At 45.7% G+C, this 19,810-nt stretch overlaps 1 protein-coding gene across 1 annotated transcript; it reads right to left on the bottom strand.

The window, feature by feature from the left end:
- Positions 1-722: 722 nt before the first annotated feature.
- Positions 723-19,514, bottom strand: EIF2B5 (eukaryotic translation initiation factor 2B subunit epsilon). Its single transcript, XM_069024377.1, has 16 exons — positions 19,362-19,514; positions 18,105-18,229; positions 17,543-17,728; positions 17,269-17,446; positions 15,991-16,071; positions 15,263-15,340; positions 14,870-15,182; positions 14,074-14,219; positions 13,646-13,784; positions 13,096-13,197; positions 12,344-12,451; positions 11,363-11,453; positions 10,435-10,558; positions 5,133-5,258; positions 3,526-3,636; positions 723-2,451 (listed from the first exon to the last, which is right to left on the bottom strand). Exons 1-16 carry the CDS (start codon positions 19,512-19,514, stop codon positions 2,386-2,388), a joined length of 2,127 nt encoding a protein of 708 aa, XP_068880478.1. The 3' UTR covers positions 723-2,385.
- Between the last annotated feature and the right edge of the window lie 296 nt (positions 19,515-19,810).

Genomic DNA, 19,810 nt, shown 5'->3' with positions numbered 1-19,810 from the left:
GGATGTGGCCATAGAGCAACATTCTCCCCTTGGATTTTTACTTCTGGGTAAAAAAGCAGCTCATACCATGAAGTTGGAGCAAAGGAGGAAGGAATGTGGAAAAAACAAAAGTGGAATTGTTACTTGGCAGAAATAATCAAGAACTTCTGGCAAAGCTGAGCTATTTACAGCACTACATATTAAATTTATTCTTAAGCCATCTTTACCCCATAAAAGGAAAAAAAAAACCTTAAAATGTCCAAGGAGATTTTAAAATTACCAAGTCTTGCAGCTGGTTTGTAAATGGTTTTACTAAGAGCTCTGTAGCTGCCCTTCCCTGTCTCTGCCAGCTCCTATTTCCTAGCATCAGGAGGGCACAATGCAGGACCTATCAGCCAACATTCCCACCAATTCCCATAATGACAAATGATAACAGATTTCTTTGGATTTAAGGTTCATCTTTGCAACATAATTCTGTACAAAACCGAACCTCACCCACTTCAGGATTCCAAGTTCAGAAGTTTTAATGAATTGTTCTCTAGTTGCAAATAGAGGTCATGAGCTACCATTGAACACCTTCACCAAATCAATGCTGTGCTGATTTCCTACCTGCCTATTGTGTGCTTAAAATCTCCTGAGGAAAATGTGGTGATGAGTTATTCAACTTACACATGAAGCCCTGCTCAGGCATGTACAACTGGAGACATACAATTCCAAGTCAAAAAAAAAATCAAACAAGCTGGTAACACCAGGATAGTTTTTATTTGCTCCCTGAATTAAATATTGGCAGATACAGAAAATTCAGATACCAACTATTTCCCCAACATTTACAAGACTGAGTTTGCAATGTCAGAAAACAAGGACATTTATGCACAATCCTGGCAACTGATAGTGGGAGTGCACAAGATGGCCCTGCCTGAACATCAGTTTTTTAGAGGCAGTATCCCTGGTCTCCAGCATCCAATGCTGTCCCCTCACTGACAATTGTGGCACCACGGAACGGCCAAGTAAATATCCTGAGTGGGCAGCTCCAGTGCATTTCCCCCTGCAAAGGATTTATTCCATGCTCCTCCTGAAGGGGCAGAGGCAAGGTCAGCACATCCAACAAATAACCCACCTATGAACACAAGCTGATGGTTGCAGTAGCATTTTCACTCTGTTCTTTGAGAGCAGGGGAGAACACAGCACAGTGACACTTCCAAGAAAGCTGTTGTTAAAGGCCTTGCTGCTGCCACATTTTGTCTGTGCCAGAGGCACACTCACTCCCTGCTGCCTGCCGAGCTGCTCTGCAGCTGCAGAGCCTCACAGTGGGTTTGCAGCACTTTCCCTGCTGTCTGAGGGAAGTTTTCAAATAAATAAACGGCCATGAAGCAAGCAAGCTTATATAACTGAAATCATGTGGATACACAGACCATGTGCTGCTGAAAGAAATACTATTCGCTCCTTTTCATACTGGAGCAGAACTTAGGAACTTGCATTCTCCTCAAAGCAGCTGGTGCAGTCAATGCCCCCAGGGCAAAACACAAGTGTAGCTGGTGCAGTGGGAGGAGCCAGGCACCTCTGCTCCCTTTTTATAAAAAAAATAAAGAAACAGACACTTCTCTAAAACATGTCTGCTAAGCTGGGGGCACACAGGAACGATCACATGCAGGATATGGTGATCCGTACAGCCATCCACCATCAGCCAACCCCACGGGGCAGCTGAGCACACATCACCCCCAGTTCCACAGCAGGGCAAACACATGGTTTTACCAACTCCACTGTGCAACCTTGTGTTAGATCCTAGCATGGCAGATGGCAAGAGATTTTCCCTTTTGGAAAGATCACAGAAGTGCCTTCTAGGCTGCAAAATGCCTTGGGCGTCCTCAGACAACTGCATCTTCTCCAGGCACAAGAACTTCTGAATTCCAGTCCTGCACTCCAGATCTTAATCCGCATGCTCTTACTCACCAACCTTGCCGGTGTCTCTTCAGCAGGAGTTCCCTTAGCTCCAGAAGCAACAATGACTCCAAATACCACAGCTGTATGACCATTCTTCCACAGCCCTGATGGTTAGATCTACAAGGGCATCGTATGCATTTGCATCTACTCTCTCCCTTTGTATTAGTAACAAGGACCTCCCGAAAGATAGCTTATAGTACATCATATCCAGGCTCCAGAGGGATTTTAGGTATCACCACCTCCTGCTCTTCCCTTATGGTTTTTACACTGGGTTGCAACGTAAGGTGCAAGTGAGGGAGGGAGGGAAGTGGCAAAGTTGGGAACACACAACTGAATTAATGATGGGATTGTCAGTCACTTCGATGTCATGCCCCACATCTACACACCATGCACTGGCATTGATCTTGCCCTGCCCACTTGGCCCAGAAAGGCAGTGAGAGCCTCTTCTCGTGCTGAGCCACCATGTCAGTCTTGGTCGCCGTCAGACGACTCCTCCTCTGCCTCCTCCAGCCACTGGATAAACTTCTGGAGCTGCAGAGAGAATGAAATGTAATCGGGTAACAACTGACACCTAAGAGATGCTGGAAATGCTCAACAAATACACTGTGTGAGTGAGCATCACTATCATGCACGAGAGAGAAAGTGCTTCCAGGAGAAACAGAAATGGAGGCAGATGGAGGAAGAGAGAGACAATTAGGTGAAAAAAAACTGGCATGACACAGACAAATGCAGACTGATTAAATTCCTGAAGAAGACTCCTCCAGTCAGACAATCCCTCCAACACTCACCAAAAAGACAAAAGCTTGAGAGTTTTTCAGAGCTTGAGGGCAAAGAGATGGCAGCTTCACCTTAGCTAAGACATGTTAGGAAAACTCTGCTGGGAAAAAAACTAGTCTCTCAGAAACTGCTATTAAAAAGGCAGCTCATTTTACATTTTAACTGGGTTTGAACAAGCAGCTGAAAGCACTCCTGACCTATACTAATAGCTGACTTTGCAAAGGTTTTAAACAAAGTTGTTCTTCAAATGGCTTTTTTTCCTCTACTCCTCTTCCAGATCCAGGGAGGAGGACTGGATCAGGGCTCAGCCAAACTGCAGCACAAAGTTCTGCCTGATGGAGGAGGGAAGTTTATATGCTCCTTGCAACAGAAGCCAAATGAAACCACTCAGTACAGCAAATGCTTAGAAATATATGTGAAGGGACTGCTGAGCCAGGAATGAAAGCTTCAAAGGAATTGCATGGGGCCAGCACACAGGGCATTGGCCTAAAGCCCATTTCAAATGGGTGTTGGCTTAGACAAGCCGTGCTGCTACTCCAGAAAGTGCTGGCCTCGTGCTACAGAGAGCCCACTAAAAACAATCCTCATACCACCTCCATTCCTCATCCAAACAGGATGATTATGGCAGAATGCACAGAAATGCCTGTTCTGGAGAACAAATCTGTGTTGCTTAGTGTTCAGTGCACTGGTGTGTTTCTTGGCTTACCATGTGATGGCAGCTGCTCCACAAAAGGTGACAGTGACACCAAACTTCCCTCGAAGTTTCTTTCAGCAGCTGTTTCTCTCTCACCCCCCACCCCGGCCTCTCCAAACACCTTTGGGACTCACCCGTTGGTTTTTACGAAGCTGCTTTCCTTTGTCAGATGTGTCCCGCAAAGAGAACCAATTGAGTATTACATCTTCTTCCAGAATTTCCAGCTGGTAAAATGTCATCAACACCTGCATCAATTAGAAAAGAGCAACAGGCTCTCTATAAACTCTTTTGGGACTAGCTCACGTCCAAGTACAAAGTTTGCACGTAATCTGTGTCTCTCAGCTCCGTCTTCACCAGAAGGCACTCAGTCTGCTTCATTTTCCTTTTGCTGTTAAAAATAAGTGTGTTTCTCCTACCAAGCCTTATGCTCCTGACAGATGCTGTGACACAGAACAAGTCGAAGTTCAAGCCCATCAGCTTCAGCTTTGAGGATACTGGGTATGACTGAGAGCAATGGGCAACAATGGGTCACAGAGGATGTCAGTTCAAGACATAAGTTCTCTTTAAAGCAACCCAAACACCATCCCCAAAGTAGATCCAACAAGCAACTGATGCAGGCTCACATACAACAGTGACACGTGCAGAGGAGCATGAACCTATCCAGCTCTGCCCCAGGCTCCCTCCTCCTGCCAGCTCTCTCTTTGCAGTGCCTTATGGCAGGTGTCAAAGCAATTGGTCATTCGTCAGCTCAAGCCCCTGCCTGGTGAACGAGGGGCAGACGTGACCAGGCTTTCTCAGGGTGCCTTTGTGCTCAGGCAGAGCAGGCGCTTCGCAGTCGGTCTCCTTGCAGCAGAGCACTAACAAAGCTGGCTGCCAACTCCAAATATAAAGTGTCACTTCAATTCCCAGCCTCTAGGGAAACCCAGCCCCTAGAACAATGGACACATGCCAAACAATTGCTGTAATTCAAGGACATTTTGGCTCACCAAACTGAAGGCTTTTGGCTCCAGTCCTAAGTGCTTTGCCATCAGCCAGAAGCACTGGTAGCAGAAGTTAGGATTACTCTTTCTTGAGGAACCAAGAGTTAAGCGGGCTCTAGGAGAGCTCTTCCAAAACAGACAGGGGCTTCCTGAGTTGCTGCTAAAGGAGACTTGCAATCCGAGTCAAATGCTCTCCATGTGATAGGGCAGATAGAATGCAGGGATAAAATATTTGTGAAGGACGTTGAGGAGGAATATATGAAAATTCTCAGAAGCAGGGAGACAGATAATAAGCCACATGACAGGTTCCCTTTTTCCCCAATTTCATAACTAGCTCTGCCTGAGTAAAATCCCACTTTTATTCCCAGCTTCTCTGTTTTGCACTCCAATATAGGATAAACCATTTAGCAGTTAGATCCCAGGGACCATGAAGAGATAAATGAAGTAAAGCTCTTCCTAGAGCAAGTCTCTGGCCTCTTCCAGCGTCACACAACAAGGGCATCTATGTTGGAAGCTGCAAAATAATAGCTCCCCACAGACTGCAGACTGGTAATTAATACTCACCCTCAGCTGTGCTCCCTCAGAGGCACAGGCAGACACAGAACTATTTTTTTTTTAAGAAATTGTTATAGATGGATTTTCTACATAACCTCTCCACTGAGACCCCAAAATCCTCTCCCCTAAAGCAGAGAAGTGATGATGTAAACAGGATGCATTCCACTGTGAATCTAGCAAAAACAGATTTGGGAGCAGATACTCACTTTAGCTATCGATGTGCAGAGACTGTCGTGTTCCAAGAAGAATTCCTCAATGGCACATAAGGCATTCAAGTGATCTGATGCTCGTTTTATGTAGTTCTTAAACAACGGGGTCCAGTTCTTCAACAGCTGCAGGGGGAAAACACAGAAGAGCTCCTGAGCTGAGATGGATGGGTGCACTCAGCCCTGTTTCTCAGCTGTTTTACACCAAGAAAGTGACCCAGGGAAGCATTTTATGAAACCATTCAACTGACTACTTCAGGTATTTGATCCTCTCTGTCCATGAAATAGATGCTTTTAAGTCTCATATGTGAGGACAGAACCTGGTTTTACTAAGCAGCTTTCAGAGTATCTATTAGCTTTCTTGGGTTTGCCTCTCTGGATGGAATACCAGATCATCTCAATAAATGTGTTCAGTGGAGTCTGGTATTCAAACGAAATCTCTTCACTGCAGACCAATAAGGAGAGATACCTACATGCTATTCACAGCTTCCCCCAGAGCAGCTGACATTTCAGTGGAATTTTCCTTCAAAGCAGAAGGACAAATAAGGAAACATAGAAAAAGATAATGCCAAGTTTATTACCAGCTGCATAGAAGTGAACAGTGAAAAACAACCACCCCTAAAACAGGAACACGTCAGAACAGCCCCTAAGTGCAAATCACACATTTGCTGTGTGCCTAGAGGCTTGTTTGGATCCTGAAGCCTGCTGCAGGGAATGGGCGGGAAGGATGAAGGGCAAGAAGTTGTTACACTATTAGTTGTTCTCTACTCCAGGGCTTATTTTTCTTGAAGTCTTAAGTTTAATGATTTTAGTGCTGCCTCTTAAAACAATATTTCTGTCTGAGTCACCCACAGCTCTTTCGCTTGTTGTTCATATCTGGGAAATATGCAGCAGGGAGTTCTGCAAAGCAGCACAGACTGACCTGAATCTGGGATAGGAGATAATAGTTAGATCCCTGTCCATAAAAATTTTAAAGGTATCAGAACTTGGATAAGATACAAAAATTCTTCATTGGCCGCATCATGACCTGACCATCCTACAAAAACATTGTAGGAAATTAAATCAGAGTTCCACATCTTTTTAAATGGAGTAATTCAACAGCACACGATCCTGAAACTATATCCCTGGCATGCCTGCACAGATACACTGGTTTGCTGTGCCTTCAGCAGTGTCTCCTTACAGAACACACCTGGTCTGTTTTGAAGGGAAACTGGCAATTCACAGGGGCTTGGGGTGTGATGAAGAAGCTTTGAGTCACCTATATTCAGGGTTAATCAGCATTATTCTGTCCAGGATAACTGAGAGAGGGAGAGCTCCAGGACACCACAACCCAGCTACAACCCAGGCTATGGAGATAGTCCAGGCTGGTGTGGACTACCAAAGGTAGCCTGAGCTAGGAAACAGTGCTCATCTGCCCTGTAGTACTGCACTCCATCACCTCTTCAGACATATTTGCTATGCAACCTTGCTGCAATTTGCATACCTCAAGCAGAAACAAAGAAGGGGATTAGTACAAACAAACCCATCTGTACAGTGGTACATTGACTGGTTTAAGGAACAACAGTAACAGTACAGAATGTTCCTGATCATCATGGTACCACAACAAAACAACTGAGGGCTCTGTGGCATATTCCCAGGAAGTATTTTAGTGTGTAGCAAAACACTTAATGCTAAACACCCTCCTCTCCTCTACAACCATCTCCGTATTTTTATTATTCTTTGGACTCTTCACCTCAACTACAGTAAAGCTGCTGGAAAGTTCCTTCCAGGCTAAGAAGCACTTTGTAATACCTTTCTATTAACGCCTTTAAATCATAAGCAGGCACAAATCTAACCAGAAGCTATTGAGTTTCTGAAAGAAGGTTATTTATAAAGAAAACACTCCCAACCCCAGGACTCAATCCAGTGTGCCTATTGCTGGAAAAGGGAAAGAAGAAAAAATACACCATGTCAAGTTTAGAACGTGCACTGCACTGTAACTGGTGCTAATGGGGAAAGTAGGACTCAGCCCCACAGACCCCCTAGTAAAAACATCCTCTAAGCTTGTATGACCAGAGAGGCTATTTTGGGAGTTTCATGAAAATCTAAACTGGAGAATTAGAAGCTTCCAATGTGGATTTGATAAAACACTGAAAAACGTGAGAAGTTACCTGACAGAGAGCCCTATGGACAATATCACAACTTTCCAGGCTTTGACTCTACCTGGGTAACTCCTCAAAACAATCTACAGTCTGGAGAAAGCAATCAAATTTCTCTGAAAGGTTGATTCATCTTCCATCAAACCCAGTCAACAACACTCTAACATCTTTAAGGATGTTTGTGATCCATCTCTCTTGTCGGAAGGACAGTCTCAATAACAAGATCAATTTACACTTACCACCAGCATGGAACACCATCAGGAAGTACATGCAAAACACGATGGACAAAACTGTAATTCCAACCTGTTGCACCACAACAGCATCTATGCTGATCACCCTAAATGGCTTCAGTGACAGCAGAGACCCATTTGGTCCCCGAATAAGCAATCCCATGGTGTGTTCACATGCACACTATTACAGAATCCCAGTTCTGGGAAAGGTCTATAGTTCTAGAAAAGGTCCATTTCTTCACCATCTCTGCTTTACAACTTGTACAAGAGCTGACCAAGATGCCTGACATACATCAAACTGGATACCTCTATTTCTCAAGCCTCCCTGTTTCATCTGAAAATAAAACACACGGGCATATCCTTTACCAGATGCTTGTTTCCTAAAATTGCTGCAACACTTTAGAGCTTCATGCTCAGGGGCCAGCACTTCAGACCACATAGTGTGGTTTCAAGACAAACCATACCTCATAACTATGGCATTCTCACAATTTCCCCTCCTGAGCTGTCTGGGACTGCTCTACCTACCACAGGTTTTACATAAGCAACCCATCTTACTTCAGCATCTCTTGGTCAGAGTTGAGCTACAAAGAAAGTGAGAAACATAAAGCAGGTCTATAAGGTTCAGTGGGCTTTTGATACCCATCTCTCTCAGGATGCCAAGTACCCCCACCTCACACAAAGTAACACTTTTCCGTAACTACTCCATCATGAGCAGCTCTCAGCCCAATAATTCTATTGCCTAAGGCAATTTTAGCTGCACACTTCAGCAGCAACTGCTTTCATTATGTACGAACCTATACCAACCCTGTGCTTGGGATTCACAGGGTGTAAATAAGAATTAGTAAATTAATGGAGTGTACTTTTTACTAACCAGGGAATCACAAGTTGCAGAGAAGCCACTGTTCCAGATGCTGTAGAACTTCTGCCCAAAGAACTGGTCTTTTCAGAGCACTGCTGATAAACACACAAAGCTGCTGCCTCAGAAGACCAGTGATGTGTGTTTAATAAGCCTTTGAAGGCTGGTTCACTACATCTATTAGAGGCACATCTCATCTCAAACATTGGGTTATTGTAACAGTGACAAACATCATGTGTGCACACGTGTACCTCAGCAGGACACTGTGCTCCTGCTGAATGCAGTGCAGAAAGTCAGCACAGCAATTCTGCACAGAGTGAAGGCACCAACCGAGGCACAAGCTGTCCCAGAGAAGGAGTCTCTAAGAAACTTCCTGGCTGTTCTTTACAAGGGAGGATCTGGAGATACTGGCTGCCATGATGGCCAATTGGTTTGACACCTGGCTTTCTTTGATAAATCTAACGGTGATTTGTATTTCATAAATGAACACAATTCCCTGCCTAGACAAATGCCACCTGCCCGTGACATGAGACATGGTCACTCTAAACATTACATTTTGATTATTACTACTTCTCACTAAAGGTGAGTTGACTTGCTCTCTCTGCTGCTAAACATGAGCATTAGATTGTCTTTGATGAAAAACATATGGACAAAGTTATGCAGAGAAACTCTTCACATACTAGCATTGTCTTTAGCTTCTAGGGGTTTGGGGCAATTACGCAAAACCTTATGCATTTATATGCTTCATCCTAGACTAGAACATCTTCTGACTGGGTGCTGCAGTGAAATTCTCCTTTCCCACTCATGCTAGAGTAGAAGTCTAATCTGGGAGACCAAGAGATGCCACATCCCAGCTGGGTAAAAGTCCCCCCATCCTATATAGCTACCAATTCTACACAAGCTGTTGTCTAGATGTACTTAGAATCTAACACCTGCTCCAACATTTTCTTCAGTCCTCGTCTTTCAATTCTTTTTTTCTAGGACAGGACATGCTATTCAAGAAAACAGTGTGGAAAAAAGAACAAAAGCAAGCAGAATTTAAACAGTGAGCAGCAAAATCTCACTAAGCCATCTGAGGAACAGATCAGTTTACATGGATGTTTTCTGCAGAAGGCATCTCCATATCTCCAAGAGGTGAATTAAGTAGCATGCTTACACAAAGGAGAATTAGCTTTCCACCCTTTCCCATCAATTGAAAGCACATACTTCCTCAGAGAAAGGATTATGAGGAAGTCTAGTGTTCCTCTTAAACTCAATCTCCTAAAAAACCAACCAACGAAAAAACAGTCCTAAAAAGAATTGAAGTAGTCTGTCCCAAACATGTGTCAGACCTACTCATTCTGAAAGAGCATCTTCATAATCTGCAGAGTTTGCAAAGTTAAATACATAAATGGACTGTAAGAAGGAGACAAAAATACTACAATGACTTCAGCTTGGGTGAACAAAACCATTAAGAGAAGACTGCCTGCTTTCTAAAACAGATCCTACCCTATTTTGTCTGCCATAAGGCAGGAAATTGAAGTTGGTACACCCAACTCTACAATCCATCTCTCTAAAGACAAAGCAAAACTTTATCTTTGCACAAAGACAACAATATTGTGCCTTTGCATTTGACTGAGAAAAAAATTGGCACCAATTATAGTATGCAAAAAAATAAGACCTTGGAAAGGATCCCATTGGGAAAGGAGCACTCCCCACAGCCCCAGGGACAGGCCTTGACATGGACTGAAACGGGGTTGCTGGAATCCAAGCCTGTAAAGACATCTCTAAGAGACCTTCTCTTTTCTCTTTTACAAATGATGCACTTCTACTGTCTCACACAGGCAACAGAAATAACCACAGGGACTGAAGTAGAGCTCCTACACCTACAGTCTCAGCTGAGCTCTTGTCAAGCAGGAACAACGGTTTCAGTTCATTTTTTCTTCTACAGAAGACCAAGAGGCTCATGAACTCAAGGAGTTCAAGTGGCTCTAGGCTTAACCAAAGAGACTTCTCAGGGAGGAACTACCTGGGGCACACAGACACTGCTACACACTGGGAGACAAGCCCAAAGAAGAGTGAAATGGAGCAGGACTCACAGGAAGTAACGCTGAGAAATAGTTCTGGGAGTCCAGGTTTGCATCCAGCTGCTGCAGTGGGAACTCCAGGATTACTTTACTGAGCACCTGCATCATCTCCTTCAGGCCAATATTATATGCATACCTACGATGAAAAAGGCAAAAAAACCTCAAGATTTCACACTATCTGATCTCTGCAGACTGTGGCTATTCACAGAGATAAAGCAGAAAATCTGATTTTCATCTTCTCATTTCATCTTCAAGCTATGTTTTATATGTTTGTTTGGTTTTCCAAATATTCAGATAATAAACCACCTTGCACTGCATCAGGCCCTGCATAAGGCTGTAAGTCCTGAAAATCTGTTATCACAATGGAACAGGCTGCTGCAGGGACAGCACCCTCACATTTACCACAGTGCTGTAGGAATGCTCTTGCACAAAAGAAGGCAAACAGGTTTGGATTTGACAAACACTAGATAAAAGGCACTCTGATTATATGTTCTAGACTTGGTGCTGTAAAAACACTGTGGACAAGCCACAGCACAGCACAGCCCCAGCTGCAGGCAGCTGGCTGAATGCTGCAATGCCCAGAGCAGCAGACCCTGCATGAACTTTCAGGCAGTTGTGCCAAGAACTGGCTTGTTCTCTTCAGTCCACAGTTATTTAGCAGCAATTCAATCTCTTGTTACAGAGCTGGGGCAGGAAAAGCCTAACCACCAAGGATGCTAGAGATGCAGCTGCTGCTCTCCATCAACTCCTGCTGTCATTCAGTCACGATGTCTAAGCTGCATTTCTCATGCTCCATACTGATAAAATGTCTAACAACAGGCATTCACGTGGTTTCTCCTCTTCTTTTGACAAATGTGCTGTCAATCCCAACTGTTCAGCATAAGGGACAACAACATCCCTAAGGACATCCTGAGGATCCCTAAGGACATCCCCAACTCACTTGAGGGAGTTGATTTCCAGGACCAGGTTGTCACAGGAAATGTTTTCTTCTTCGCCCCTTTGTAACGTACCCAGAACCTCATTCTGGAAAACTAATGCAAGAAAGGACAGGCAGTTAGACATGAGGGAAAAGCACAGATTCTTCAAACTGCTCATTACTGAAGGAATGACACCCTTCACAAAAAAAGCATTCTGACATGGTATCTGTTTGTTCTCTGTAAGCTGACACAAACCCAAAGCAACTCTACTTATAAATAGTGGGATAGAATTCAAATCAAGGAAACCACCTACTAGATATAATTGGTCTATCTGCAGAAACCAGTACAAAGGTATTTACCTCTGCAGCCTTTTAGAGCAGCGTTTCTATTATACTTCCACAGCCTAGCCTTTCCTATTCAGACAAACCTCATCTTCCCATAACTGAAAATATAGATTCAAATCTAAAATTTATTGGTTTAATTTCCTTTGGGGAGATATTCCAACATGAGAAAGTTTTTGAGTTTTTCCAATTTGGCTTGAACCTCCTTCAAATCCAGGTAAGCTTAACACAACAAAACAGAAAAACAAAACATCTCGGCCAAGAGGCCACTCCTACAAGGACATTTCTTTCTCCAGCATGATTACAGTACTAAGCTGTCCACACAGAGAAACTCTGCTGGACCTTGCCATAGTCTCTAAAATTACGCAATGACACTGCCATTTAAACAGACAACTCAGGGAAGTCTCTTTCACAAAGCTCCAGTGATGAGGAATGAGAAAGATGGAGGCTCTTTTTCTAGTTTCTCATCCTTGACTGCCTTAGGTTAACCCAGCAGCAATACAGGGAATATTAAAGAACTCTGTAGAAAATGCAGGAAGTGAGATCAGGAAACAATGTATTACAGACGTGCACAAATTTTCCAATACACCCAGAGAAAAGAGCACAAGCCTCACACACTGCATTATCTGCAGTCACTGTACTTCTTCAGAGCCCACCTCTCACCTTTGATGTCATCCAGCTGAGGGGACGCTGCCCGACTGTCTGGCTCCTCAGAGCCCATGCTCAGGTCACTGTCAGACTCGCTCTCTTCCTCTGAGTGCACAGCTGGGCCTGAAGAAGGAGAAGATGCAGCATTCAGCACTCAAAAGCTGCAACTATCATATGCCATGAGGAACCAGGTGTCCCAGGGACTTCCCAACCAAATCAGCAACTATCTGTCCTTGCAGGGAAGCTTCTATTTACAGGTCCAGATGATTAGGTTTGCTGCAGAGGGAACACTACAGCTGCCACTAGGATAATGGGATTTTTTTGAGAGTCTGCAGGCAGACAACAAAGGACAGGGACAGAAGCAACTGCATTTTGCGCAGACTGCTGACTCACAATGGAGCAATGTCAGCAGACACTGCCACTGGCAGGAAGAAAGCCAGCAGCACCTGGAATAGCCAAAGCATATTCCCTCTGAGGGAGGGCCTGGTGTCCTATAGTGCAGCATTCCCAGCACAGACAGCTCTGTGTGTTGGTGCAAGGCAAATATCTAATAAACATCTTCCACAGAGCACAGGAAGAGAGAATCTGGTCCATGACCTGCTTTTACCTCTTACCCTCCCTCCACACATAGCTGTTACCTGGAGCCACTCTGCTTCACAAAGCTCAAGTCTTGCTCTAGACACAATTACCAGCATCCTACTTGGCTGATTTCCCGAACACACACCTGTCTGTTCACCCCCAAGTAATCACACTAAACTTTTCCTTACCCCACAGGCTTTGTCTCTGCTCTTCTTCATCCTCTTCACTCTTGTCATCTGCTTTCCAGAGATAGCCTCTGCCCTCTGAGCCTACATCCTTTTTATTGTAACCTTAAAAAGAATCAGCAATTAGTGTGATCTGCTTACAGGCAAACCTGAAATAGACTGGTATAACCTGCATATTACTGCCCCTAAATAGCCTTCATCAAGAGGGAGCTGGGATTCCTGCAGATGCATACAGATTTCAGCTTTTATTTTCTCACGTTTTGACAAGTGACTGACTTACTCCTCCCTACAGCAGCAACATTTCGCAGACCACGTTTAGATCCCTTGACAAACTTATACTGTAGAAACAGTACTTCACAAGGACAAAGCCCTTGGACAAAGCTGAGTATCCTTGCTTGCCCTGATGAAAACACGTAAGTTCCAGGTTGAATGCAACACTAAGCTCCACCCTGGCACTGCAGTGTCTGGAATGAGGCAGGTAAAGACCCCAAAAGATCATGGAAGACAAAACCTTCTGCATAGCTTTAGTGAATGGAGACAGAAACTCTCATACCTTTCAGTTTCACTTTGCTCTCCTCCTTGTTCACACCAGAATCATCACTGAACTGGTCATCGTCCTCTTCCTCCTCATCTGGGGGGTGCAGAGAGATCACTGTGCCCTCAGAGAGAGTGATGCCAGGACCGACTACTACCTGCAAATATGTAAAACATATCTTAATGAACAACACTCTGACTGCCCCCTAGTACCTCCACCAGCAGCTCCAGACACACTGTTACTAACAAGTGTAAATGAAGATAGCACTGCTGCAGTCCATACCATACTGCCCCTGCCAAGCAAAGGGAAGAAAAAGGTGGGAGCAGTAGCACAGCCTCCACCTCTGCAAAAAGGCTTGGGGCAGCCCTGTTTTCTGGAATGGTCTAGTGTAAGATTAGCAACCTGCCGAGAGAGGCAGAAAACAGAACAGACATAAATCAGCTCACCTGAGAGGAGAGGACACAGCGGGGCTTTAGCTTTACTTTCTCCTTCACTTCAGCCTCATCACAGACAACAGAATGGTGGATCTCCACGTTATCTGCTACGTGCACTCGGTCCCACAGAACAGCTCCATCCAAAGTGACTTTATCACCTGTTATACACCACCAAGTACAAATATACTGAGTAAGGCTGTCTAGTGCTCTCTGACACTACTGAGTCCACTAGGAACCATCTTACTGACTCCCAATGCCCTTGATGCATGATGGATGTTAGACAACGGGAAAATTTGCTTCAGAGGCCTACATCCAGTTCTTACCCAAAGCTGAAAGAGAAATGTGTTCTCTACAGAGACTTGAGAGTAACAACTGACATCTCAGTTTTGGACAAACACAGCCAAATCACTAAAAAAATAGAAAATCTAGTCAAGGCTAAGAAAGAGTGAGCTAGGAGGGAGCAAGGCTAGGAGTGAGTTGTAGGAAACAGCTCATGAAAATGGCGACAGATGTCCCTTATTTGCAGGATGTTGGTGGTTGGTAACTCTAGATCAGTAAAGGTCATGCATTCTCTACTGCTGAAACAACTCATTTGCATGAAGTACTTTCCAGCTTCACTATGGTACCCTGAAAACTTCAGTCTATTTCCTCTGCTGGAAAACCAAGTTTTTCTCCTTTCTCCCCATTAGCAGTCAATCAGCACCCACCTATCATCCTCTCCCAGTGCCAAACGCACTTTAAAAACTGAATCCCAACAATGTGTGCCCTGGCCTGGCAAGGCTGGCACATCCCCCATTCTTACACTCACCTATCCTACAGTTCTGCCCAATAACGCTGTTGGTGATGGAGCAGTTGCTGCCAATGACCGTCCCCTGCCCGATGAGCACGTTCTCTTCCAGCACGCTACCATGGCCAAGGCTCACATCCACCCCTCGGTAAATGTTGTGTTTAGAGTGGGTGTAACTCTGGTTCTTGTCATCAGTGAAGTTCATCTCCGGAGTGAGAGGATAAACCCAGCGCCGGATGATGTCAGAGCACACAGCTTCATACATCAGCAGGTTACAAATATGAGCACCATACTCTTCCGTCGTTACATGCATATGGATCTGGTTCCCCAGGACCTGGGAGACAAGCAGGAGCATGTCAGAAGGTTCCCTAAGGCAAAGCAACAGGATCTCCCTTGTAGCAACCCTCTCCTTACCTCCTCATTCACCAACAGACCACGCACAAAGTCATCCCGTGTCTGGTAGTCAAAATTGTCTGTGAACAGTTCAGCCACCTGCCAGGAATGAAGTACATGGAAATAATACAGTTAGAGCCAAGTTATACAATATAGGAAAGTGATGCTCTTGCCTTGAATAAAGCTCTGACTCCTTCTGCTAGGAATGTTGACCTTCCCATCTCCTCCAACTACTACTCCTCCAGAATCCATGAACAGATTTTGATTTTCAAAAGGGGCAAAACATTGCTTTAGCATTTCCAAGCAATTTGCTCAGCCTTACTTTGTAGTTTCACCCGCAAAGGAAGGATGCAGACAAGTTTTGTCAGATCTGGAAGATCTGTTAGTGAGCCTTAGCTGGAATACCCCTGAATGCTACCCTAACATGGTACCAGTTTGCAAGTACTGACACTTCTCCACAGCACAGCCACCACCTCTGCTCCACAGATGTTATTGTACCCAAAGTGAAATCACTTATTTTCTGAAATAGTTTCATTCTGTGCCAAATCAGTCAGTCTATGGATGCATCCACCATGTAGCTTTGCCTGGGCTCGAGCAGCGCATGCCAGAAACAGACCGAGCCCCATGCGTTCCACAGAGCAGCACCACATGATCACCCAGGCCCTCAGCTCAGCCAGTTCTTTTTCAAACCTGGTACTCAGGCCACACACACCCCCTGCACACCAGCAGTAAGGAAGGGCAGAGCTCACCTGTGGAGAGCAGATGCTGATATGACAATCCAGCAAGTCATGGCGCACCTCGACGTTCTCAATAGAGTTCTGGAACAGACTCTGAAAGAGGAAAAAATTCAGATGATCTGAGTGCCTCACACAGCACTGAACCCCAGAAGTCTTCTATAAGCCAGGGGCAGTATTGACTGAATTATTTAACTAGCTGAAGTTCTGAGGATCAGAGAAATCTATAACCTACACTAGACCGAATCTTAGCAGACACAGACTGGTCACACAAAGAGCTGTGTCAGCCAGCAGAGACTGCCCCTGCCCTTACACAGTGCAGGTCTCCCAGAAATAGCTTGTACTTTCAACACCAGGAGGCTCCTTACCTCAGTCTCTGGGAGCTACAAATGTACAAAAAAGCTTTGATAAATCCAAATACAATTTTTACAGCTGTGGGTCAGTTTTGTATTGTTGGGTTTTGTTTCTTTTGGTTTTTCCTTTTTGCTTTCCTACAGTGATTTGTGCTTCCATTTGAAGACATGAAATAACCTCCTGATTACTGACTGGGGATGAAAATATTATACAATCACAGCCTTAGTTCTGAGCTGAAGAAAGAAACTGGTCCATCTATCTCATGGAGAAAGTGCCTCCACAGACATTTACAGAGCATTTACCACATTACTAGTTGAACAAACAGAGGCAATAGGAGGTACCACTCCTTGCACCTCTGTTATTCCACCCCATGTCAGGCTCAATGACACTTCAAAAAAGACAGGGTTGTTAAACACTGGAATGGACTGCCCAGGGAGGTGCTGGAGTCCCATCCCTGGAAATGTTCAAGAAATGACACGACATGCCATGGTCTAGTTGACAAGGTGGTGATCAAAGGTTGGACTCTCTGATCTCAGAGGTCTTTTTCCAATCTAAATGGTTCTATGAAAATGGTCTGTGCATGGTAGCAGTATATGCACCCCAATTTGGCAGCCCCTGCGACAACACAAATAATCTCCTTGCCTTGTTTTACATCGTGAAAAGGAAATAAAGGGCAAAACCTGAACTGCGAGAAATACATCTGCCCCATGTTCAAAGTGAAAAGAGTCACAAACATGTGTGTCCCAGCATGGTTTCACCAAGCCTCAAATAAAGATCAAGGGAAAAAAAGCCAGTTGACCCCAAGTTACTTCCTATCACCTGCTCCTCCAAGAGGAGCAGCAAGGACAGTTCCCCAGCCCTCACTGAAGGAGGATCTCCTCCTTGGGTGGGCTGCTTCACCACCACAGCCCTTTTCCACCTGCCAGGTTCCAGACGCACCATAGGAAAGTGGAATCGTTTCAGCCCCTGCGTTCTCTGGTAGTGAAGGACACGGTTTGTGGCACTGTCCATAGCAATAACAATGTCATCCTCCTTGCACCTGGCATGGTGGCCAGGCGAAGACTCCTTGAATATCATCGTCATCACAGACACATTCTTTTCCATCTTACGACGCAACCTGAAAAATGAGGGCAGAACTATGAGAACACTCCTCAGAGAGCCACAGCCCGGAGTCTCAGCACACCAGGCAGGCATCCACTCTTCCAGCACCTACTTGTGCTCTTCCAGGGCTTTGGTTATATTGAAGTTGGACACCACATCGCCAGTGACAAGGATGAAGTCGGAACGAACAAGGGACTTGGCATCCACGTCTCGCAGCACGTCACCAAGGGAGCGGTACAGGTCCGAAGTGACAAAGCGCACCGTGTTGGGAGACGTGTGCCGGCACCACTTGGATTTTCTGGAAGAAGAAAAAAAAAACATCAGGAAGGCATAAAGAGGCTGTTCCTACAAACACACTAGGACACAGTGTCCCAGTGCATGCCACACCTATAAGGGGATGGAAGAGGATCCTGTGACAGTGAGCCCGCTATTGCCAGGCTCAGGTACACTCAAAAGGTGAAGTAAGGAGCAGTCCCACAACACTCAACCCTTTTATCACACTGCACAACCACCCTCCTAAACAGGAGGAATGGTCTTTTCTGAGATATGCTAGGAGATGGCTGCTGAAAGGGAATCTCTTACAGTTTTCATCAGAAGGATTAGTGAGGCCTTTGAGGCTGTTGGAGGGCAGAAGAATACTTTCCATGATAAAACTAAAAAGAAGAAATTCTTACTGCAAATGCTCTTTGATCTCAGCTGACTTCCAACAGCAGAAAACAAAGGTTTCTTCCACTCCAGTTGCAGTAAGGAACTCCAAGGTATAGTCAATCATGGCCACATTTGCCATAGGTAAAAGAGCCTGAAAAAAACCCCAAACCATAAAACATATAGATAGCTGAACAAACACTCATTACCCCAACATCAGCAACAACCCCTTCCAACTTGAGGATATAATGTCACCCATAGTACCAGAAACATAAGACAAGTAACTGCTCCACCAGCTTTTTAAAAAAATTTTTAGAGTTGATCTAAACAGTAAGAGCTAATTTCTGATCTTCTAGGGGCAGATCCTCAGTTCAGAGAGGAAGGCATAAAAAAGGTGGAGTTATCACTCAAAACTCTTCAAGAAGACTCAGATAAATGACAGAGACTGGGGAAAAAAAAAGTGCTGATTCCCTGACTCAGGCTTTAACTGCTTCAAGAAAAACCTGTCAGACATGAATGATGAAGCCACAGGAATATGACTGTCCAGAATTAAAGATGGGGAAAAAAAAACCCAATCTAAAGTGAAGCATGTACTGTCTTGACTTGAGATTCAACTCACACTTTTAAACTGAGTTACTGAGTCACACCTGAGTGATGGCATACCATTCTTTAATTGATTTTTGGTGCTGTTTCATTTCAGGCCTGAGCTCGCGTGTATAATTATAAGCACCACTAACATTTAATCAGCAGACAAGGTAAGGTAATTGTTCAGACCTAAATTCTCCAGAAGCTTTTAATGTTCCTTTAACACATAGCCTTTTGAGCTGGATAATTAAAGTACTACCCCATCCATTTTTCTGGCCATATTCTTTCACGCATTACTGCTGGCAAAGGCCAAGATTCTGTTTCTTTCCTGTATCAGAAACAAGCCTGTCCAAACCCGCTGCCAGTCCTGCACCAGCCACAGACGAAGAGCCAACAGCGCAGTTCTCCATGCCATATGGAAACGCGGACAGCACCAACACAGCAATTAGATCCTCGCTGTCTCTCCAGCGGGGAATAGAAACTCGTACGGGCGAGAACTGTCGGAGCGCAGCAGAGGGCGGGAAAAGCCGCGGCGGGGGCTGCCCAAACCCGGGGGGGCCGGGGAGCCTCGCCCCTCACGACTCAGCCCGGCCTCTCGCCAGATCCCTGCCCGCCCCGGCCTCCCGAGGACGGTGCACACCGGGACAGGCGGCCCCGGAGGCACGCGGCGCAGGCGGCAGCACCCAGAGGCGATTTCTCACCCGCGGCCGGTCCTTGGAGATCGGGAAGAAGCGGCGGTTGAAGCTGTCGGCGACCAGCACGGCCTGCAGCGGCGGCGGCGGCTCCTCCTGCGGGTCGGGGCCGCGGGCGGACCCCGCGCCCGCCCCGCGCCGCGCGGTACCGCGGGCCGCCATCGCCGCACGCGGCCGCCGCCGCTTCCGCTTCCGCCCGCGACGGGAGCGGCAACGGGCGCCCGGCGGGGACACAACAGCACGGGGCGGTGCGTCCCGGCGGGAGCGGGGCGGGAACGGGGCGGGAGCGGGGCGAGAGCTCCTTGTTGCCTCCTCGTCATCTCGCCCCTCCCGGCATCACCTCCGTGGCGAAGATCCACCGTTGCACGGCCTCAGGAGCGGGGAGAGGCGTTTCATCGCCCTCCCCTGAGGAGGGAGCGGGGCTAGAGCAGCGCATCTCCCTGCCGTGACCGGGCACG

The sequence above is a fragment of the Aphelocoma coerulescens genome, chromosome 9 (assembly GCF_041296385.1).
Source record: "Aphelocoma coerulescens isolate FSJ_1873_10779 chromosome 9, UR_Acoe_1.0, whole genome shotgun sequence".
NCBI classification, from domain to species: Eukaryota; Metazoa; Chordata; class Aves; order Passeriformes; family Corvidae; genus Aphelocoma; species Aphelocoma coerulescens.
This window is presented reverse-complemented; position numbering and strand designations above follow the sequence as displayed.

Coding starts and splice junctions, on each gene's coding strand:
- EIF2B5 (XM_069024377.1), bottom strand. CDS start 19,514: ATGGCGGCCCGCGGTACCGCGCGGCGCGGGGCGGGCGCGGGGTCCGCC. Junction 13,198..13,645: donor GAGCAAAGTGAAACTGAAAG/GTATGAGAGTTT, acceptor ATTCTTTTTAAG/GTTACAATAAAAAGGATGTA. Junction 10,559..11,362: donor CTGGAAATCAACTCCCTCAA/GTGAGTTGGGGA, acceptor TTTTCATCGTAG/GTATGCATATAATATTGGCC.